This window comes from Mytilus trossulus, chromosome 6 (assembly GCF_036588685.1).
Source record: "Mytilus trossulus isolate FHL-02 chromosome 6, PNRI_Mtr1.1.1.hap1, whole genome shotgun sequence".
Classification (NCBI taxonomy): Eukaryota; Metazoa; Mollusca; class Bivalvia; order Mytilida; family Mytilidae; genus Mytilus; species Mytilus trossulus.
This window is the reverse complement of record NC_086378.1, coordinates 44,241,210-44,266,448: the sequence shown is the minus strand read 5'-3', so window position 1 is coordinate 44,266,448 and position 25,239 is coordinate 44,241,210. Positions and strand designations below refer to the sequence as shown.

General features: G+C 31.2%; 1 protein-coding gene across 1 annotated transcript in view; it reads right to left on the bottom strand.

The window, feature by feature from the left end:
• Positions 1–4,042: 4,042 nt before the first annotated feature.
• Positions 4,043–25,239, bottom strand: part of LOC134722725 (von Willebrand factor D and EGF domain-containing protein-like) — a 33,074-nt gene continuing 11,877 nt past the window's right edge. The window contains exons 7-15 of the mRNA XM_063586346.1: positions 24,460–24,672; positions 23,545–23,750; positions 17,576–17,975; positions 17,162–17,314; positions 15,770–15,956; positions 15,100–15,284; positions 10,060–10,311; positions 4,764–4,803; positions 4,043–4,059 (exon numbers count right to left, since the gene is read on the bottom strand). Coding sequence (XP_063442416.1) covers positions 4,043–4,059; positions 4,764–4,803; positions 10,060–10,311; positions 15,100–15,284; positions 15,770–15,956; positions 17,162–17,314; positions 17,576–17,975; positions 23,545–23,750; positions 24,460–24,672 — 1,653 coding nt within the window. The remainder of the gene's footprint in view (positions 4,060–4,763; positions 4,804–10,059; positions 10,312–15,099; positions 15,285–15,769; positions 15,957–17,161; positions 17,315–17,575; positions 17,976–23,544; positions 23,751–24,459; positions 24,673–25,239) is intronic.

Here is a 25,239-nt window from a genome sequence, read left to right as displayed (position 1 = left end):
CTCTCTTCGAGGAGGATACTGCATTGCAAAAGCATCTTTGCCTGTCTTATCTTCAAATTTGAATTCAACTTCGCTGACAGTATTTTCTCTTCCTGTCGTTTTGTCCGACGACGTGTTCTTCTGATGTGATTCATCTCCATATGAAGCAATTTTTGCTCTGTAAAGAATCATTTCAGAAATTCATCATTTAAGTGAAAATGTATAAATGTGTATATGTTTTAATGACGAAAGAAAAATCAAGTAACACAACTTATACATACCGTATACTGATTGTAAGAATCATATGTATTATGTATATCGAAAAGGCGATGGACGATTCCCGTTAGATAGAACACATCTCATTCAAAACATTGCAAATATACTATTTGTATGCGAAATACGTAAGTTGCTGGAGTAAAATAAAAATATTGTCGACCGTGTGGGCTTTTTATTTGACTAGCAATCACATGAGATGCTATAAATTATATAATTCAAACCCATGGTACAATAAAAAACAACCACAACCATATTTCCCTTTAAGTTTTACCCTAATTGCTTTCAGGTGCTCTTAATACAGATATAGAGATATAGTACAGGGGGTAACCTTCTTATTACAAGGCCCCTTATAAGTCTCTTGATAAATAACTGCAATACATCACTATAAGTATGTCCTTACGGTATTTATATTGTTACCCGTTTGAAATTTTTGCAATATTATTGTGAGTCATGTGATCTTTAAGTCTCTCCTCGGCTTTGTGTCTCAAATTCTTTCAAAAATAATAAATAAGTGTGTACACTTTGATTGATCAAATTGTACAGTCTAAACGCATAATGTTTATAATTGTCAACTAATATTTGAAATAAGTGGGAAAGTTTTTAATATGAATATTTGATAGTTCTCATTATTCATTTGATCCTTTTCAGATTACATCTCTACATCTCTTGAATGAGCTTTTGATTTTCAAATATTTTGGCCTCGACCATCACGGACGAGATGTTTATTGTCAAAATGCGGATCTGGTGCAGAAATATTGGTACCGTTAATGTTATTGCTTACTTACTTTGAAGCTTTGGTCATCAACTTGAAACACATAACACCTGTTATCGCAAGAATAGCGACCACTGATACTGTAACTGGGACCACAATCATTACGAAATCTATAAAATATGATAGCAGTCATATAGCATTCATGAACTACTTAAAGTGAAAACATTGATATCATTACAATGGGAATTAACTTGCAATTCCAAAGATATTTCAAGTTGCACACTAACTACAAATTTGATTGGAACTTTTTTGTGAATAGAAAAGGGTGTATTTCTGTATAATTGTTTTTTTTGGCTATTCATGAATGTTTAGAGAAACTAATATCATTCCCGAGTGCCAAAGATCCCGAGGTCTGATATTGGTTGAGTGGTGATACTGCATGCGATACGCATTTTGCCATGTATTATTTTGTATTTCATATATTTTAATAGAACCAGATTCATGGAATATTTATTTTTTTAGATCGTCAGAAATTATGAGTCAAAAGGGATCATTATGATTTTCGAGCATTTTTCGAGCTGAATTGATTTTTTATAGCCCTCGTTATTTGTTTAATATCCACATCGTAATATCCCATATAGCCTTATTAAATTCTCAATAGAGCTTTCTTACGAATTGCCGAAAGGTACGAACGAACGTCGAAGAAGCACGTGTTTCCTTTCCACAATTACAATTTATAGTCTTTGTTTTATCCGGTAAAGCAGCATTCTTTTCTAGATCAAATTTATCTTTGAAAAAAAAGCATATCGCAAAAAAATACACGCTTTTAATATAGGAAAACAAAGAAAAATAGTGTAAAATACAGTAACGTCCGATACGTTACTTACGTAAACCACGAGTACACACATTTCCGCGGGAATAGTTTAAGCAAGAGTTTCCCGATAAATATTAATTAGTACGTTAGTCTAAATTTAACGACCACATTCACATTTGTTTTTATTTTCATATTACACTATCAGCAAATTGTCAACGTTGAATATCTAAATTTGAAAAACATTGATGCTACATTGTTTTGAAAAAGTAATGTGAAATGAATCTAGAAAAAAAAACAGATTTACATTGTAGTGGTCATTTTTTTTATTAATGTTATAAAAGAGGGGAAAAAGAATAAAAACAAACAAGTTATGGGAGGGACCATTGAACTTTAAAAATGGAGGGGTTATGTTTTTTTTCTTTTCTTAGTTTTTCGACGCTATCAATCAATTTTCTTCAAAATTTAAACAATTAAGGGAAACTGGAAAATCGGAAAATCAGGATTCAGACTTGGGTGTTTTTGGAAAAAATAAACCGTCTCTCTCTCTCTCTCTCTCTCTCTCTCTCTCTCTCTTTAACTTTATACAATAAATTTAGACAAAGATATAGAATTACACGCTAGGAATGTGTCTGTTGAGTAGTGGTACTTTTTTGCAAATCTCTCCTAAAATTTTGAAAATGGAAAAGGGGAATGTATCAAAATTACAACAACCCGACCATAGAAAAAACAACAGCAGAAGGTCACCAACAGGTCTGCAATGTAACGAGAGATTTCCGCACCCGGAGGCGTCCTTCAGCTGGCCCCTAAACAAATATATACTAGTTCAGTGATAATGAACGCCATACTCATTTCCAAATTATACACAAGAAACTAAAATTTAAATAATGCAAGACTAACAAAGACCAGAGGCTCCTGACTTGAGACAGGCGCAAACAATGCGGCGGGGTTAAACATGTTTATGAGGTCTCAACCCTCCCCTATACCCTCTAGCCAATGTAGAAAAGTAAACGATTAACAATACGTACATTTCAAAATTCAATTCAAGAGAAGTCCGAGTCTGATGTCAGAAGATTTAACGAAAGAAAATAAGCAAAATGACAATAATACATAAATGACAACAGACTACTAGCAGATAACTGACATGCCAACTCCAGACTTCAATTAACCTGACTGAAAGATTATGATTTCATCATATAAATATCAGGCACAATCCTTCCCGTTAGGAGTTTAGTATCATATCATCGTAACATATATGAGAAGAACATAACCCGTGTCATGCCAACAACTGGTTTTTTTTAATAAATGTTTTTAGTTCCGATGCAAAGACCCTATAAGTAAATCAATAATAACGCCAAAATATCCAATATTTAATGACCTGTCAACAGTGTCGTAACTATATCCCTTCTTAATAAGTCTATTTAAAGGTTTTGTTAGGTTCTTCGGTGAATACTGACAGATACTGACAAATCTGCTTTTGAGCTTTATTTATAGATCAGCTAATTATAAACATGTAGATTGTTTAGTTTATTTACATACACATTTAAACACCTAAATGAAAATAAATTTTCAAATTTGCATCATATATGTTGTGGATTTTATAATGACGATTAAACCGTACTCATGCTTGGAAGAGAGACGCGAAGATGTCACACAACGTCCAGTGGCATATATTTCATGGATGTTCAGTACTTTAGGCAAAACGCAATTATACGCTAAAAATGGTTCCATGTGAAAGCCTAACTCCGGTGTATCATATAGTATGAAGATCATTTTAGTCTTCTTCATTTTATTATTCTGGCGTTCTAAATATTGAATTAAGGGAGTATTTTTATTTTTTATTTTTATTAATTTTCTGTAAAAACGGAAGAAGATCATCTATTGGCTTTGATATTATCTTAGATTAAACAATGCAACATTGTTATATTGAAGAGTGGTGGGGAGGGGAGCACTGTTTGTTTAGTTTTTAGGGGCATTTTTTTCTTCTGTCTACCCTATATCCAAGGTATTTTGTAGAGTTATATCCTTCCACCTGGTATTATAATTAACCTATCGTACGTTCCGAAATTTAATTTAATAAGTGTCGTTGCATGTAGAGTAATGGTCCGATTTTCCATGACTATTATTTAAATATGTCAAAATAAAGGATCCCTATTATAAGTCTTTCGTATGATTCATTAGGCGTACGTACCTTTCGTCAATTTTTAAGAAAACGCTCGAATATGCGTTAAAAAACATAGAATAAAATGCATCCACTAACGATACTATCCAACTATTCTAACTAAAATTAATATTTATCAAATGTATACCATAAGATGTAGAAATGTTTAAAGTTTTATTGTTTATTTGGCGATGGTATTGTTAATGATCATTTTAATTTTATGTCCAGGTGAACAGCTTGCAAAATATTTCTTGAAAAGTTTGTTATCTATTGTAACAATTTTAAATCGTAAACATTTGCATTTGAGTTTAATACATCAAGTAATGTTAATAAACTTCACGAAGTTATAATGAAATAAACAGTTAAACTTTACATATTTCTACGTCTTTTTGTGTTGGTTTTTCCCCCGCGTTTTTGTATATAAAAATTCGCTCGTACAGTTACTGGGTAATGATTTTTTCCAATGCAAGGAAATACAGCAACTGGTCGTCATAGTTCAAACCTTGACGTCATTCGTATTATGACGTCAAGCCAGGTATGCGATATGGGGTTTGCTATGTGATACAGGTTTAGCTACGCGATTCTGTGTACGTGATACAGACTTGAAAAATGAACCTTTATTAGATATACAATATTGCTGTATGTTTTACTACATATATGATAAAACTAACTATAAACCGCTTCATTAGTTGATATATAGAAAGCTATGCAATAAATGAGATACAGATAAAATAATAAAAAAGAAGATGTGGTATGATTGCCAATGAGAAAACCACCCACAAAAGACATTATCTATAAATATAAAAAGATATAAAGGCATTTACCTCTTTTGGTTTCTACCTGTTTTGCTGATTCTTCCACAATCTGAAAAAATAGATTGTCGATATCATATGCTTTCAGAAAAAAAAACTAGAAACAAATACATCTTTCAGACGTAAAAAGAGAAAGCAATAAAAAACAAACAGTTATATATTGGAACCATAAATAACTATTCAATGACCAGTAGTGACTTCTAGGTTCAGTTTTATTCACATGGAGTCGAAACCCCTTCTTTTAGTAGTTAATATGAGACAGGCAAATGATGATATTGTTTAGTGGTATTATATGGTTGTGATTATTCGCTGATAAAAGTAGTGATACAGGTTTCTGTGGCAAACCATGTTAAATATTTTATGTGAGAGATGATTTTATTCTTGTTTTCAATAATACAATCGTGCAAATAAAATGATTTAAACTGTTTGACCCGAATGTTACAACAATGATGACAGTACCGTTCGTAACGTCATAGTAGAGAATTTTAGGTTTTTGACGTACGTAATACGTAACATACATTAACATTTCAGACAATGATCATTGTTATTTCCCGTTGACCATCTAAGTTGTAAACTAAACAAAAATTATATACCTTAACTTGGTCGTTGTAAAATTATGTTTGTCTCCCTTTTTCTATTTAGTTCAAATCTATTCAAAATAGCGTACTCTACGACCAAACGTTTACGTATTATATCCAAACGTAAGAAAATACCAACTTTGTTCGCATGGGACACAGGTATATTTTGAATGATATGCAGTTAATAATGTTTTCCTTTTTCGTACAAAACGAGCTTCTTTTCAACTAATCTGTGAATATCGCGTGTCGTGTTCAGAGGGTATACGGAAAATTAGTTTTTGAACATATTTATTCTAAAAAGGATAAAGTTGATCAAAGATGAAGGACATTGTACAAGTTCAGTACCTTAGGTAAATATATACATGTAGGTCGTAGTGGTTTTATTTTAATATTTAGGCATATTGAAATACCCAGATTATTTTATCTTTAGATCGTTTTGGGTGTTATTTTATTTGATTGCCATATACATGAGTAAAGGCTTTTCATAATATTTGTAAGAACACCAAACATATTTTTTTTTATGTCTTATCATGATTGATAACTCAGTTTTTATCTATTTTTAATGAATGATCTGTGTCGTGTGTGCCACAATCTATCAAAAAAAAAACATACCTGGAAAATGCATTATGGCAAGTGGAAAAAAAAACATATCGCGGTGTGATAAATTTGCCATGTTTAGAATCCGTTGAAGGATGCAGATTTTAGAGTGTCAACAGGTTTGTTGCGAACGGATGGACCTACGGACCGACAGCGCGATTGAAGGTAGCATTGTGTTACTATTACCCTTCAAAGCATCTCTGGTGAAAGGTTATTACTCTAGAAAAAAGAAAGCTTTCGCTGGAAAAGAAAAGTTCGGCGTTTCGAAAAGAAAATCCAAACGCTAGATACGGTATCAAATGGTGCAGAATGGGTTATAATATCTCAACCATTTATGTCAACGAAGCGTGACTTGATGCTAAGATTATTGGACCTTTTTACGACAATCAGCGAATACACTTAAGAAATTGACTGCCACAGGCAATGTTGTACTGGCTTAGCTGTCAATCAAAACAATACATTACATTAATAGGTGAACCATGCCGAGTAGGGTTTTCGAAAATAGTTATCTTTTATTTTTTCCCTGTTGCATTGCCTAAGCGACAACGTAAGCTAAATGGAACAGCATACCAGTATTTGATTCGTTTAAAATTTTTGTCGTTTCAATTTGGGTAGCTATCAAACCATATCTGCTTCATAATAAAAGATACCAGAGGAACAGTTCACCTCATAGATTGAAAATAAACTGACAACCTATGGCTTAAAACAAAAGGACAAATTTAAAAAGACAAATAATAGTACAGAATACATAACATAGAAAACTAAAGACTAAACAACACGAACCCCACCAAAAACTGGGGTGATCTCAGGTGCCCTGGAAGGGTAAGATATATGTTCCACATGTGGCACCTATCGTGTTGCTTATGTTATAAAAAAATCAGGTAAAACGTGAATTCGGTAGTTCACATTCGTGAAACGATTACCCTAACCGTTGCCTTTTTTAGTTGGTTTTTAGGTTGATTTTCTTTTCTGAGTCGTAATCTAATCTTTTTTATTACTTATATATCATTATTGTTCAGTATAACATGTTTATTATAAAATTAAACTTAATGCACACAAATGTTTTCGAAGTGAGTGACGAAGTAAAACTTGCCACTAGATACCCATTATCAGACTGAAAAGTCTTCAACATGTTAAATGACTGAGAAACAAAACAATGTTTAGAATTTTCAGTTTTTACAATCCAATTCTCAGATCATAGCTCATGCTGTTATGTATATCAATTGAGTCTTTTTAAATCTCTCTCACCATCACGAGTTGGTATACAAATAAAAAGGAATCGTACTTTCTTAATTTACCGCAAGGATTGTTATTTGAATAATTGACTGAAAAGGTTTTTAAATATTGACAATTTTATTTTGTAAGAACGAAATAAAAACAAATCGTGTATGGCCTTATTCTGCAACCGTAAGAACAGCTTGTTCTTCGTCAAGATCATTTATAAATTCAGCCCTTCTCTTTGCAAGTCCAACACATCATTCAACAATACACGAGAGTTAACCTTTACACTTATCGACCTATGCATTTGTCGACTTTTAAACATGTCGACCTGTCAATCTGTTTACCTTGAAGCTTCACACTTGTCAACCGATCAACCTATCATGCATTTATCGACTTTTCAACATGTCGACTTGTCAACCTTTTAACCTTTACACTTGTCAATCTTTTGACCTTTACACTTGTCAACCACTTAACCTTTACACTTGTCAATTGGTCAATCTATCATGCATTTATCGTCTTTTCAACAGGTCGACCTGCCAACCTTTCGACCTTAACACTTGTCAATCTTGCAGACCTTCCTAGGGTCAACTTGTCTACCTTTCTAGTGTAAACATGTCGACCTGTTATTCTGTCAACTTATGTACTAACATGACTAAACCTATTTACTTCTTTCATTAAACCGATAAAACTATAGCACCGTTTATCTTAATTGACTCGACCTTCAATGATGAGGTATAGTCAAATAGTTAAACTCCTTTCCGTCAGTTCGATAGAATGCCGACCAAGCAAACTTATTTGTATTCTGGTATAGTAAGGTCGATAATTCGCTCAGTCTTGAGAAGAAGGAAGACGGATAAAAAGGAATGGAAAATATAGACATTCAAATACCAAAATCGTTTGAAGTAAATTATGTTTCTGTAAATGAGTTATTTTTTTTGTACACCTTTTACTTTCGTCCATTTTTTTATAAGGATGCAGCCCCTTTATTTTTAGGGGAGGAATGCATGGATACACTTTTTAGACGAATTCTTTATTGAGCCTATTTTGTCCAAGATTGTAAACTTATAATTTTTTTTCTATATTCCAATCATCTTGTTTTGCGGCCATTTTTTGGTCCTGTCCTTTGATTTTGTAAATACTTTTCCAAACTTGGTTTCATCATAAATTCGAGGGTCCCGCCTATTAATTTTAAATTTGATCTAGCCCCTACCAAATAGATATGATTGTATAAAAAAGAACCTTATGTTAAGCACATACATATAGAACAACCATACATTGTCTCGAAATATCAATGCTTAGAAACAGCTTCGCTTTCTACCTGTTTGTAAGCCTGTACAAATAACCTTGATATTTCGAGACAATGTATGGTTATTCTGTATTTAATTTGTAATTAAGTCATCGATCATTTATAAAAATTTTCTATGGGGAAGGGGGGACTCTGTTTGACGTGGAAATTTTGTTTTGAATATTATCTAATGGGCAGCAATATCTTCATTTTATATTTTCCTAGCAACCTCAAAATAATCGAAGGGTCCGTGCCTGTTACATGAACGTTATTTCAGAATTAAAACAAATTAATACCTATTCGACTGTTCAAAATCTGAAACACAGAACCGGCGAAGGGAGACAACCACAATTTATATTATGTCTTATAAGTCCGTATGACTATTAGTCTAAGTTTCCTGCCTTAACATACGTAAGTTTCGTTTGAAACGTAAAATTCTCTTAATATACTCATCAACTTGTGAAAGTATATCCTATATATTATGAATGAGGTTGTTTGTCGTCGGTAATAGTATTAAAATTAAGCAATAATTGATGCAGGCTATACTTGATTGTAGTTTTAACATGGGTAGGCAGTATATTCGTGATTATTTTTGCCCGAGCGATACTAAGGATAAAATAACACGAATAACATGTTAAAACTATAATAGAGTATAGCATGCATCAATCATTTCGATTCAGATTAGGACAATTAAGATAATTTCTATGTCCGATGTGTTTTGTGAAGGCTCTTCCATAAATATCCCTTTTTTGTTTGTAAAGAAGCAAACGGCTGGCACTGTAATTTTTCAGAGGGAGGCGTTTTCAACATTTAGCATGGACGGTTGTCGTATCTAGGTCAAATTTGTCAATTTCGGAATGCAACACATTACAGTCATAATAAATGAATTAGTAAAAACAAGTGCATCATTTAAGTTAGGAACTGTTTTGAATAAATGACATATATATTAAATGCATGCCAATTTGACATAATTCGTTAGTCTGCAGTAGTCAATATACGCATGTGCAAAACAAGTATTGGATTTAGAGCTTGGGTTTATTCATATAGCGAAAGAACTACGTCGTATTAAAATAGAAAATTAAAATGATACGAAGGTATGTTGTTTTAAATGTTGTCAATATATCATTGAAAGGTAGTCATTTGCAGCTATAATTTAAAAACAAACACTTTCCTTTGAATTAAATAAACATTTGCTACACTATAACATATTGCTTTTTTATCATGTTGTGCAGAAGTCGTCTGTTTCTGCAGATAAAATAGCTAAATGATTTTGTTTAAGTTTTCGTATTCTTATTTAAATTTATCTGTTGCTTTTTATCTTTAGTTATTTTTTGTTGTTGATCTAAACCATAGTTGGTCTATTGAAACATAGCGTTTGTGAACGATTTTGATCATCATTCAGATGAAGGCGATCCATTAATGAAATACAAGTGATATAAACTTCGTTTAGTTCTTTGGTGATTCTAGTTTCCCTTTTGTTTTATATTTTCTATAGTTTAACCGAATTTGAGTACAATGGTTTAGCTAGTTCATGCATATATATATATATATTCTTGCATTTCTTCGCCTTTTTGGTGCTTATGTTCATAAGCAAAAGGGAAACACCCGTGCAACAGCTTAAACATACCAACAAAATACACGTTTTTGCCGTTGTATTACATGAATACTTGAGATCATCGTAAATGATGATACTGGTTTTCTTCCCAAAATTCTGGCCATCGTAGGAAAAGCTGATGTCATAACCCTCTGAGAGAACTTTGTTGTCCACGGATCTTTTCTTCCTCGACGCCGGCAGATTGAGAGTTATCATGAATGGGTTTCTGTATTCAGCTAAAACAAGTTCTTCGCTTTGTGTGTACAGCAGACCATTTTCTAAAATCTGTAAATATTAACGTCATTCTGAATGGACAAACAAATCAAAAAGTATCTAGTCGTTAGTTGATTAGATTAAAAGTGAAAATCTCAATGAACTGAACACAAATTCTAGATCTGTCTTTTTTTATAATAAAAAGGGAAATGAGTATTAACGCGGAATATGCAAGAGTTGAATTCGAAAATTAGACTGTAGACGTCCTAAATATGGAAAAAAAATATAAAATCATCATTTAACTACTTCCATTCGAAAAAAAACCATATGTCATTAATAGTTTATGATATTGTCAAACAAACGTCTACCAAATATCAATAATTATACTATAATTGTAGTTGCATCTTCTAGATAGTAATTTCAAACACTGCAAATTATTCTAATTGTGAGATATTTATATTAAAATTCATATATGATAAATAACTTTACCGAACAATTATTTCGGGGAAAACTTATTGTGAGTAAAAAAGATACGTCTATTCATATTTATTACATACAGTATGTACTTAATGTGTTAAAATGCAATTGACATTACACGGTTTATGTAGAAATGTCACATTGACTTTTTACATATGACTTTTCGTCCTAAGGGTGCTATAAACAGTTTCGTATAAAAAACTAGGGGTTATTCCCTGACTAAAAATAACCATGGAGGGAAACCCCTGTTTATTAACTCAATTGGTGCAAAAGTATCATGTTTTTTGTGTTTGATTGTAAAAAATAGTTAATTAGCTTTCAATTAAAACAGGTTGAATGATTGAAATATTTTTAAAAATTAAATTAACTTTACATGTTTTGAGGGGAGACAACTTTGTAAACATCCTGTTTTTTTGGCAGTGAAAATTGAAAACTTATTTGCAGCCACTGTAGCTCTTTTCGGAGCAGGAAACCGTACCCTGAAACAAGATTTTTTTGAAAGGCCAGGTAAAAACCTACAAATTTCATACAGTTTTGATTATGAAAAATGTGCATGGATCATGTTTTCATGTCTGTGCACATGACCTGGTTTCAAGTTGTTTCTGTCAAAATAAGAGCTTTTTCCCCCCATGTTCATTGGATGGAATGTTTTTAATATATTAAAAGTACACATTATTTTTATTTCATTATAAACTAGAGAACATTCTGATTCCAGTGATATCAAGTTTTATACAAGTATCTTTATTAATCAGTCCACCACTAAGGGTCACTTATGCATGGTCCCTAAAAATGTGACGTCATAGAAAAAAACTGTTGATTGCACCCTAAGGTGACCAGATTTTATAATCCTATGTCCACATTATGTTTTCTTTGTTTTAAGATATAAAATGTATTTCAATTTTAATTTTGAATCTGTCGAAAAGCTAGTATAACAATACTTCGAAATGAAGAAACAAAGTGATAACGTTGTGTGTTCAGATTCTTTCTAATAAACTCTCTCTGTACATGGTATCATTATATTGTTAAATGTGTGATGTACTTCCCCTAAAAGGATTATTATAACCAGGATAATAACGAATATCAACTTTACTTGGTTTTGCTTGTTACTATCAATTGGCATCTGCCATTTTGTGATTATCAACAGATGAGTTATAATAAGTGAGAAAGCAGTGTGATAAGATGTGTATTCAATGACCTTTTGGGAAAATCAAATTAGCAACTCAAGAGTAATAGAAATATATTTAATTATTTTATTAACCAAATAAATATAAGTACGATACCAACAAATACTTTATTTCAGATAATATTATATATTCGGTGCGTCTGGAACGCTTTTTGGGATTCATCAGCAAAGCTCACAACTAGACATTGGAAAGTCGAACACGTACAAATACTCTACGATCTATCAAGCTACAAATGACTTATAACATGTTATAGTAAATCCCATCTAAGTGATGCAATCCCTCATGTAGTTGAATCTCAGTTTCTTAATTATTTCAAATTTTTCAGCATTTAAATTATTAATGTTATAAAAACTTATAAAAAATACCAGCCTAATAATTTGTCTTGTGAGTGATTCATGCGTCAAATTATTAAGGGGCGTTTGAATACAAATGAATTGGATGGTACAATCAAGCACGCAGTAAAGAGCATTGGAAAGTTATGTCAAATATGAGATTAGAATAATTTAAATGGTTGATGATACTCTCGCGAACAGTCCCCCGGCAGCGATATCCAATAAGGGCTACCAAATTAAAATGACGCTTTTAAAAAAGGTGCTTCAGATGCAATTTCCTGGATTTTTTCTCATCAAAAGCAATGAAAACTTTGATTTCTAAACAAGACTCTACCAGAAATCAATTGTATATTTTTTTTGTTGTTTCTTATATATTTGCTTTAGGCATTCAATCATCTTGTTCAGCCCTCTTGACTCGTTTATCACAATGTGTTCTCTCTTTTTTTATTACAATAATTGATGATATTATCAAAATATTATATTACTTGGAAGCTATTAAACCAAGATTTCCAAGTACATGTAGTTGATTAAATTCACCCCTTCGAAAATTTTACGGGAGACATGACGAGTTGATTGACCGGTATGGAACTTCTGTTTCACAGATGACGACCGATGTACTACAATCCCGTCATCTTTCCCTTTATGTGACCTCCCGAATGAGACGTATCAATGAATTTGTACTCAAATGAGCAACTCAACAGGTGCCACATGAAGTGAAGTATCTGCTTGCCCTTACGTAGTACCCGAAAAAACCAGTTTGTGGTGGGGTTCTTGTTGCTTAATCTTTAGTTTTTTTATGTTGTGTTTTGTGAACTGTTATTTGTCGTTTCGTCGTTTTTTCGGTTTTCTTTGTTATGACATTTTCAGTTTATCATCGGCTTAAGAGTATGAATGTTCTTTATAGTGTTTTGCCTCTCTTTTATACAGTGTGGATGGCAGTGCTACTTTTAGAAATGTGTTTACGCATTTAACTAATAAATATTATATTAAGTGATAAGAAATTACAAAAAGTATACTTATGTACGTAGAAATAATTTTGTGTCATATCAATTACTTGTCTAATACATGGAAATATGGAAAACACCGCACGGTAATACAGCCGTCGAAGTTTGTACGTACTTTATATGAATGTTACGGCCCATAATATTCAACTACAATATTTATAAAACATCAGATATTCGATTGTTGAGTTTTGTATATTTCTATTTTTAATTACTAAATATAAATTTGCAAATACATTGGCGATTTAAATTAGAGCTCTATATCATATATATCATCATGTTGAAATTGGTTAACATTTGAATTGTTAAGCATTTTCTGACGCTATCTGTGTCTATATGTATGTCGTTTAGAAAAACAATAACAACACTGCTCCACAACACGCGTATTTACCCTCTAAAATAAGATGATTCTTTATCTCCAATCGCATTTTTTTTTTAAATCGAAAGATAGCGAAAGGACATCCAAACTCACTGGTCGAAAATAAACTGACAATGTCATGGCAAAAAAATGCTTAAAAGACAAAAAGTATCATACAAAACACAATGTAAAAAAACATAGACTGAGCAACACGAACACTACTAAAACCAGAGTTGATCTAAGGTGCTCCTTAAGGGGGGAAAATCCTACCCCGCATGTGACACTCCTATAAATTATATTATTAAATTATGTCAAGTGACTAGGCATTGCGCAAAAGTGGGCTGGTAATTGACTCTTATCTTACCCTAAGTCCCTATCACCAAGTTTATAAACCATCGGTCATGTTAATATTCTAACCCTAAAACTTGAACGAATGTGAAGTTTCGAAATACACCTATCCATTCTTCTGCCAATCATCAGTTAATTGACCAATCACATGTGGTCAATTTACCACATGTGTAAACATTTAATAGCAGCACGTGTTGTCGGACATAACCTCGGTCAACCTTTCTTATCTGAACAGTTAATTTGATAGATTTTTTTTGAATTTTTTGCAATCAAACCATTAATAATATTGTTTTGGGGAAATTTATCAAAGTAAGAGGGTAGAGGAAGTTGAAGTTGTCAATTTCCAACAAAAAAAGGTTATACAAATAATAGGTACTGGAGCAATGATGCTTGTTTTACTAGTTGACCCACTACTGTGTTTATCTACACAATAAACATAATTATTAACATTCATTAGCCATGCTTAAATAAACTTGTAATTTATCAACATAATTTATTTTATCAATCATATCATATTCTATATCTTGTTGTGAAAACTTCATTCTTGTGAATGAAAGTAATCTAGTATAGCTTCAAATTTCAAAATTCTATTTGTTTTTTTCTAAATTAAATTTAGTTTTAATGGTCAGAATTTCTTAAATCTATCTCTGACAACTCTTGAGGAGTAACTATTTTTTCATATTTTAACACAAAAACTATATATATATATATAATTATATATAGCTCTTCTTTATATGTTTATAACATTTTCTTTACTTTGTTGTTATCCAATGTTCATAATAACCGCCATTTTGTTGATTAGCTGGACCTAAGATGCTGGGTTGCCATGTGTTGCTAAGGGGGGCGGGCTTACCACTAGATAGTGAGAAGGTGTATTGAATCATTATGTTCATGACAATGATACAATACTGCTACCAGTATAAACACCATAAACATTTAAAAGAATAAAAAGCACAAAGAACAAAGAACAAAACTAAATACTAAAGAAAGAGAAACACGAACCCCGTTTAAGCAAATCAAGTTGTGAAAATTATATATCAAATGTTGAACACGGAATTATGCATATCGGTTTTAAGATTGTAAGGTTCCTATTTGTATTATTGATTCAAAATTTATCACACATTTTGTTTAGCAAATTACACACTTATGTTATAATGTACCTGAAAATGTTTCCGCTTACACCATACAGAGGTAGTTAGAAAGTCTCCAAATACATTCATTGCTTCACATAAACGAGTTGATAGTTTACATTCACCATTAAAAGGAAGACTGATATCAGTCGGTGGTGATGAAGTGGTATAAGAGCAATCTTCACCCAAATGTCCGTTGTCACATATGCAAACCCCTGAAATTGTGAGCGCGAAAGATTATTAAAACAATTGTTCAAAACAGTTAAAGTATGACATCAATTTTCTTTGAGATCTTTTTAACGATGTCTGTAAAATACTTTTAAGATTATTGTACTTAAGTTGTTATATTATAACTACGACATATTATTTAATAAGATTGGAATGTTTATCTTTAACTTTAACATTATCCTATGTATTCATGTACCTTAAATGAACTGAAGAGTCTATATCAGTTAACACGCGAGTCTTGTGTATAAAATTATATGCCTAGTATCTTTCATGAGTTCTCTTAACAGAGCTTACTGTGAAAAGTATCACAAGTATCATTATCTTTTAACTAACTGTTGTTTATCCTCAAAACATTTTATCCTAAATATTTTGTTTTCTCTTAATCATTTAAATTTTGTTTTTATTTGCCATACTGTATAATTTTAAATTATACACTCTTTATTATTTTCTTTCAACAATAAAATATCTTTACCCGATTTACAAATTCCGTTATCACTGCAGTTGTTTAGACATAATGCACTAGCAAAATATTCTAACAAAGTCTGTGATCCATCACTAGATTTTTGTGTATACAGAGATTCAGTTTTTACAAGCTCTGTCATTATGCTAGTTACCATGGTATTTATTGTGTCTGTAAGAAACGTTGTGTCGCCAGCAACCTGTAGGTATTATAACAAAACGATGTCCTAAGATTTGATGTATTTTAATCATATATTGGGACATAATAAACTTTATTTTAGTAATTACTATATCAATTAGTTACATGTATAAATATTTATATTGAAATAAAACAAAGGCTGTAAGCAATCAAAAATAATCGGACATTTACCTTATCTTAACTAAAGAGATTCCTATTGTTATACAGATATTACATATAAATTAATCATATGTTTAAGGATGGCAAATGACACAGTATTCAACCAAATTAAGCGGATTTTAACATGTATATGTCACCTTTTGGCTTTCATCAACGAGCACAACTGTATAGTAAGCTAGAAGTGACCCGTCTTGACAATATGTGAAACAATTCAATTTAAAAAAACGGCCTATTTTATGACAACACTTTAAAAGAAAGTAAATATGACAAACAGAAAAAAAAAACGACTGAGACTGATTCTTAATATAAAACATTATGTTTAAAGGATTTTCTACATAATGAGGTCTGGTGAACCTGCCGCCATTTGATATCAATACTTCGTATTTAGGAAAACACGGACTATCTTATCTAAAACGATCAGAAATGGCTGAACATTATATGTTCTTTTAAAGTTTAATGTTTTCTTTACAATTTTCAGAAATGAGTTCATAGATTACGTAGCATTCGGATGAATTTGTTCAGGAACTATTCAGGAAATTTGATTTATGTTTAGTATAGTAGATATTGTCTCAATAAATAAAATAAACGGTACTAATTTTCTTGCACCAGATGCGCATTTCGACAATACATGTCTCTTCAGTGATGCTCGTGGCCAAAATATTTGAAATCCAAAGCTTATATAAAAGATGAAGAGCTATAATCCAAAAGGTCCAAAAAGTATAGCCAAATCCATGAAAGAAATCAGAGCTTTGCACGAAGAAGATACATTCCTAAACTTATAATAATTTCTATCATTTTGTAACAGCAAATTTTAATAACACAAAAAATCCGTATTTTCATGCCAGTACCGAAGTACTGGCTACTGGGCTGGTGATACCCTCGGGGACTAATAGTCCACCAGCAGAGGCATCGACCCAGTGGTAGTAAATAAAATTTTCAGTTCCGTTCTGTTAAAACTAATTTTTTAATGCAAATTTTGTTTCCATGTAATAAGAAAAAAATTGCGTCTTTCGTATCTATATTCTAAAAAAATGAAAAGCGTAATACTTCTATATCCTTTACACACGCTTCTATGAACTTGTCGACAGGTACGTCAACATAAGCCTTGTACATATCATTTTGTAATGCGTTGTTTATGCTGTTAAAACATATGTTATATGCTCTATCTGATGTCCAACCATTTCGAAAAGTTGCTGGTGGCTGTAAAAAAAATAATGAATACAAACGAAAGAATTATAGCTAATAAAGCAATATAATGTTGTTGTTTTTTGTAATTTATAGTGAAATGGTTTACCTTCTTTCAGATTAAACATGTTCGAAAATCTCTCAAACAGTCGCAACACCTCTTTACTTTATGGTTGTAATTCATCATAGGTTTATTAATTCTCTTATAAATGTTATATATTGGGGTTTTTTTTACCATAGAAATGTCAAAAGGTTCAGTCTGCAAATTAATATTACCTCAGTGTCTGTCTCATTTACTTCTTCACTGTATGTTAACGGTTGAAAATCTACCACGTCATCATCATTACCTAAACTTCGTTTACTTATCTTATGAGGAAACTGTACTGATCGTCTTCTCCGTAGAGGCTGTGAGCAAGATTCGTATTGAACATATAAGCCGGATGAACTTGATGAGTCTAAACATTCCTCACGGCTGTCTGTCAAGTTGCAATTTATGCTGTTAATGTCATCTAGTGATTCTGTACTGCCAGCTTGTTGTTCACATGAACAAAATGTAGCTAAGCTAGGGTTGGTTTTATTGTTGCTAACAGTGACAATCGAATTATTCTCAACGTTGATTTTTTTTAGAAATTCCGGCTCCTCAACAAACAGTTGTTCATCAGACGTGTTTGATATCCTGTTCAAACATTTTCAAAAAATAATATAATTAAGGACGTTATACATAAAACATGTAATACATATGACATATGTACCAAAAAATGCAAATATTATTAGCATAAATTGTAATTTGCAATTGATTGATGATACCAATGTCATAACGTATTCTATACGTCTCGGTTCATCTAAATTAACGACTTTTTCTCAGATCTAACTTCAAACTTTTTAATGCTATTAACCTGGCATATGTAATTTTTCATTCTAATGTTTATACATAATGTTCGTGTCCGCAGGTGATTTTGTTAATAACTCGTTTTTAACAAGTGTTTTCAGAAGTTCCTTATATAAACATTTCGATGTGTCTGATTTGATAATGTTTTATCGTAGAATAGATATAGTATAATTTACAAAGGATTTTAATATTGTTGTTACTGGTGTTTTTCAGCACATCCATTGCCTCACATTATTAGTTTTTTTTTTAGTATGCTCATGATGTAACTCCTTTTTGAGAATTAACAACTACCAATTTACTCTGGTCATATCGCTAGATCATGTTTTCCAGGACTGATATGCTCGATTGCTGTCTGCAATTTCAACGGTTGATAAGTATCATATTTATTTATATCACGTGTTTACACTACAGGTTTAAAGTTGGTTATTTTATAAATAATCTGTTTACAAAAAAAAATAGAATTTTTTAGAATTCTAAGGCTTTTCTACCTCAGGCATGGATTACATTAGCTGTATTTGGCAAAACGTTTGGGAATTATCGGTCTTCAATGCTCTTCAACTTCGTGTTTTATTTGGCCTTTTTAACTTTTTTGGATTCGAGCGTCACTGATGAGTGTTTTGTAGACGAAACGCGCGTCTGGCGTATATACAAAATTCCTGGTATCTTGATGAGTTTATTTATATTCAACCTTCAACATTTTACATCCACAAACATTTTTTTGTGAAACATATTTGTTTGTGTGTTTTTCCACATTTAACATTCGTTTTCAACATTCAACCTTCGTTTTTTTAAAATTCAACATTCGTTTTTAAAAATTCAACATTCGTTTTTCAAAATTCAACATTCATTTTCAAAATTCGTATTTCAACATTCAACTTTCGATTTCAACACACAACATTCGTTTTTAAAAATTCAACATTCGTTTTTCAAAATTCAACATTCATTTTCAAAATTCGTATTTCAACATTCAACATTCGATTTCAATATTCAACATTCAATTTTTTTTTTTTTTTTTTTTTTTTAACATTCGATGTCAGCATTCATCATTCGTTTTCAACATTCAACATTCGATTTCAACACTCAACATTCAAAAAAAAAAAAAAACAATGTTGTTTTTTTTCAGTTTTTTTTCAAACATTAAATTTCAACATTCAATTTTCAACATTCGTATTTTAACGTTCAATATACAAAGTCAACATTTAACATTCGTTTTTCAACATTCAACATTTTTATTTCAACATTCAACTTTCGTTTTCAACATTTCACATTCAACATGCGTTTTTCAACATTCAACGTTCGACTTCCACATTTAACATTCGTTTTTAACATTCAACATTCGATTTCAACATTCAACATTCAAATTTATTTTGGCCAAATTGTTTTTTCTTCAACATTTGATTTCAACATTCATTATTCGTTTTCAACATTCGTTTTTTTCAACATTCAACATTCGTTTTCAACATTCAAGTTTTAAGGGCATACGATACAGTTTTGATCCTGTATTTACAAGTTCATGGAAATTTGCATATAGGCTATTTTTTACCTGATTAAATCAAATATGTAATTAAAAATATACTTTCATGTGCTACTTTTTGAGTAAAATGAGGTCGAAATTTTGTATATTTGCTCAAAATTCAGATTTGTGGACGTAATTTCTTTTTCGAAAGAAAGACATAACTTTTTTGTTATAAAAGATAAACACAAATTGTTTTTTGTCAAATAATCGGTAATTTCTGTATTTTATAAATATTCGAAAAAATATGCAATTTTTTTATTCAGAAATAACTCATGTTTATCAAATGTTCATGAATTGAGGAAAAAACGTCATTTTTTACTGCATGTTTATCAAAATTAAAAAAAATCCTCTATTTACAGTTTTATAAAATTTGGGTCACATAATCTCCCTTCAAAATGAAACAAAATGCCGTTTTGAAAAATAGGGGTCTATGAACTCGTTTTCAAATCAAATCAGTTTGAATGATAAAAATCAGTCGGAAAATGCATCTTTTCCAGATATCTCACTGTTTGACGTCGCGAAAATAACAAATTACGTTAGCAACGCCATTACGTTCCCTGTAACTGTATCGTATGCCCTTAAGCATTCGAGTGATACATTCAACATTCTAAATTTGATTGTCATTTTTTTTTTTTATCATCATTCTAAGATACCGCATCGAAAAGGTTTTGTGAAAACGAACCAAGAGTGGTGTGAAATAGGTCTTTGTCAAAGGAAGAGGGTACCCTTAGTCATTTAATTCTTGGATAAAACAATCAGACATGCAATAGATGTGTAAGCTTTTCGTTCTTATGTCATTAAGGTTAACCCTAGGCATGTTTTCATTGAACAAACATCCTTAGACTGTCCATTTTTTCCTTTGTTTTCTTCTGTTATCGCCAACGATCGTTCCACCATCACTCCATCGCTATAGAGCGTTCGTTCCATCGCTCTATGGCGTTTGTTCCCTCGATATTGATCAATAACGTTTATCAAAACTACCAATCCTAAACAACGTGAATTTCTTGATAGTTAATTTCAAGAGGTAAAATGTAGCATTCAAGCTTACAATTATGACAACGAATTAAAAACAATGATTAAGTCATGATCTTAACAAGTTTTTTAAACCAGTCGTGGAAGCACAAGTAAAAATAACTTTTAAAACTACCAAGATGATTGAAGATCCTCCAACGAAAAAAACCCCATAAAGATACTATACACCTTATCAGAACCTCCACATCCAAGATCGAGTCAGCAGCTTTGGATGATGATGCTTTTAATTATATAGAGTTTACATGTATTATTAAACCCTTAGACTTTTACTACAATGAACAACAACACCTACGGCAACATATGAAAGACTTTAGCGCAGGACGGGAAAACTTTCCATCACCACTACACATGTCACTCCGCTGCGGTGCGCTGTGCTTTTTAAGTGATGCAACGCGATGAAACGTTTTCACAAACACCACTATCAAACAAATTATAATCTAGCAAAACACTAGATAAGATTTTATTTTTTTAATTTCTTTTTACTTTCTAACAAGATTGTGTTTGCGAAATACTCTATTTTGGTATCTTTAAGAATATTGAATGTTAAAAACGATTGTTGAATGCTGAAAACGAATGTTCAATGTTGAAAACAAATGTTCAATGTTGATATCGAATGTTCCAAAAAAAAAAATGGAAAAAAAAGTCTGAATGTTAAATGTTGAAATCGAATGTCGAAAGTTGAAAACGAATGTTGATTGTTGAAAACGATTGTTGAAATTTGTTTTATTAGATTTGAATGTTGAATGTTGAAATCGAATGATGAATGTTGAAATCAAATGTTAAATGTTGAAATCGAATATTGAAGAAACAAAAGAAACAGAAAAACGAATGTTGAAATCGAATGTTGAAAAAAAGAAATAAAAAAAAATGAATGTTGAATATTGAAATCGAATGTTGAAAAAAAGAAATAAAAAAAAATGAATGTTCAATATTGAAAACGAGTGTTGAATGTTGAAATCGAAAATTGAATGTTGAATATTAAATGTTGAAAAATGAATGTTGAATGTTTTAAACGAATGTTGAATGTTTTAAACGAATGTTGAATGTTTTTAACGAATGTTGAATGTTGAAAAACGAATGTTGAATGTTGAATGTTGAAAACGAATGTTGAATCCTGAAAACGAATTTTGAAAAACGAATGTTGCAATTGAATGTTCAAAAAAAAAAAAAAATAGAAGAAAAAATATTTGAATGTTGAAAAATTAAATAGAATGTTGAATGTTGCAAACGAATGTTGAATATTGAAAACGATTGTTAAATGTTGAAAAACGAAATGATTTTTTTACATAAATGAGGCCGTTAGTTTTCTCGTTTGAATTGTTTTACATTGTCTTATCGGGGCCTTGTTATAGCTGACTGTGCGGTATGGGCTTTGCTCATTGTTGAAGTCCGTACGTTGACCTATAGTTGTTAATGTTTGTGTCATTTTGGTCTTTTGTGGATAGTTGTCTCATTGTCAATCATACCACATTTTCTTTTTTATATGTTGAATGTTGAAAACAAATCTTGGATTTTGAATTACGAATGTTGAAAATGAATGTTGAATATTTAAAACGAATGTTGAATGTTGAAAAACGAATGTTTAATGTTGAAAACGAATTTTGGATTTTGAATTACGAATGTTGAAAATAAATGTTGAATATTGAAAACGATATTGAATATTGAAAACGAATGTTGAATGCTGCAAAACGAATGTTCAATGATCAAAACGAATGTTGAATTTTGAAATACGAATGCTGTTAACGAATGTTGAAAACGAATGTTGAAAACGAATGATGAAAACGAATATTGAATATAGAAATCGAATGTTGAATATTGAAAACCAATGTTGAATATTGAAAACGAATGTTGATTGTTAAAAAACGAATGTTGATTGTTTACATAAATGAGGCCGTTAGTTTTCTCGTTTGAATTGTTTTACATTGTCTTATCGGGGCCTTTTTATAGCTGACTGTGCGGTATGGGCTTTGCTCATTGTTGAAGTCCGTACGTTGACCTATAGTTGTAAATGTTTGTGTCATTTTGGTCTTTTGTGGATAGTTGTCTCATTGTCAATCATACCACATCTTCTTTTTTATATGTTGAATGTTGAAAACAAATCTTGGATTTTGAATTACGAATGTTGAAAATGAATGTTGAATATTTAAAACGAATGTTGAATGTTGAAAAACGAATGTTTAATGTTGAAAACGAATTTTGGATTTTGAATTACGAATGTTGAAAATAAATGTTGAATATTGAAAACGATATTGAATATTGAAAACGAATGTTGAATGCTGCAAAACGAATGTTCAATGATCAAAACGAATGTTGAATTTTGAAATACGAATGCTGTTAACGAATGTTGAAAACGAATGTTGAAAACGAATATTGAATATAGAAATCGAATGTTGAATATTGAAAACGAATGTTGAATATTGAAAACGAATGTTGATTGTTAAAAAACGAATGTTGATTGTTTAAAACGAATGTTGAAAACGAATGCTGTTAACGAATGTTGAAAACGAATGTTGAAAACGAATGTTGAAAACGAATGTTGAAAACGAATATTGAATATTGAAAACAAATGTTGAATGTTAATGAAATGTTGAATGTTGAAAAACGAATGTTGATTGTTGAAAAACGAATGTTGATTGTTGAAAAACGAATGTTGAATGTTGAAAACGAATGTTGAAAAAAAATATTGACAAACTTGTTTTGAATGTTGAATGTTAACGCGTTGAATGTTGAAAACGAATTTGGAAACAAAAATTAAATTGCCTTTTTGAAAAAGCATAAATAGTTGATTTATATTTGAAAGACCATTACTTCCAAGAATCTGCAAAGCTCTTATAATTATTGATTGGTCCTTTTTCACGGTGGGTGAAGTCATCTGATGGATCTTTTGATGTACTAGGAACTCCACACAGACCTTTTGCAGTATTAATATCTTTCACAGACGGCTTTATAGAAATCACACTAATAAATCGCCTCGCTATGGAAAATTGTATTTCTGTTGCAATTGGCAAAATAATCTAAATTAAAAAAATAATGAATTACTGAAAATACGCAACTTTTTTTTCATTATTTACGTGTGTTAACAAAATTAGCTTTATTCACTGTTTAAAATAACGATACAACGGCTATGAAATAGCAATTTTTTACAATATTGTCTATTGTTTTTGTACATTCTAAAACATTAGGAATAGTTAAAAACAAAATTTTCATAAAATAAGCAAAAAACATGTTTCTGAAAAATGTAATGATGGTAAAGCATCTATTTCCTTTTAAATATATATCCTCAGCATGTCAGCATTGCCAAAGTATTTACTGCAATTAGCAAATTGTGATACAAAAATGCCATGGTGCATGATTTTGTAACAAGTTAGGACTACGAACGGTCTGTTACCTTGATATTTCATTTCTGATTTATAGAAATATTTTTAAAAACAATTCATGCATAGAGATATAAATTATATATATGTTGCTTTAAATAGAATATCAATAAATCAATCATTTTTTTATGTAAAACAACAAGAACGGTGACATCATTTTTTCTGCTCTTTTTTTTAAAAAGAATTACATGTACTAGTATGTCTTTACGTTTCTTTCTAGTCACATACTAGTGTGTATGTGTAAAAGCCTTTTGAATATGAAACTTTTGCACAATCAATAGCTTGTCTGATGAAAACTTTGGTTTCAATAAGAATCCCTATCCATTTTTTTTAATTGAAGCATACAAACCTTGTAATTATTATTTGTGTTTTCGATAGCCATATCTGATTTGTCGCAAGATGTCAGTGAGACAATAGGTTGTTGAAGCAAATATTTTTCTCTGTCTGAAACCGTTCCACATGTACGTAGAACAAATAATGACTCTTTGCTCTGTATTGCTATTCCACAGATACATGAAGTACCGAGCCATCCGGAAACACAGCTTGTAAATAATGCATGTACCTAAAAAAGACATCAGTTTAATTGCAATTGAAAAGAAAAACATACTTTTAAAAATTCAAGGCTCTAAAACGCCTGTGTTGCTGATCTTGATATATGCCCATCTCCAACCATGATCACTGTCCAACAATGTAAACTAGCATATGATTTATAAGTAAAAATATCGTGTCTTGCGGATCATTTTTACTGTTTACAGTGTTTCCATGTCTACCAAAACTGTTGTCTTATATACAATTAAGGGTAAACGCGTCGACATTTAGGACAAAAAACTACTATAATGAGTCGACTGACAATGAAGGCTAATTTTCACCAATTTGTAGATCTTGTCTGGCTGATTATTTTTGCTGTGTACAGTTTTTTCTTATACCCTAAAATGCAAAAATGTTGAAAATCATTATTTATGGACATGTACAATAACTGATTTAAAGTGTTGACTGACAATTTCGGCCGTCTTCACATATTGGAGACCTTACCCTGCTGATGTCAGTTATTGTTCAAGATAATATGCAAAAACGCCTAAAATTGGTAAAAATCTGCATTTATGGGTAATAACTGCTACTAGTAAACCAG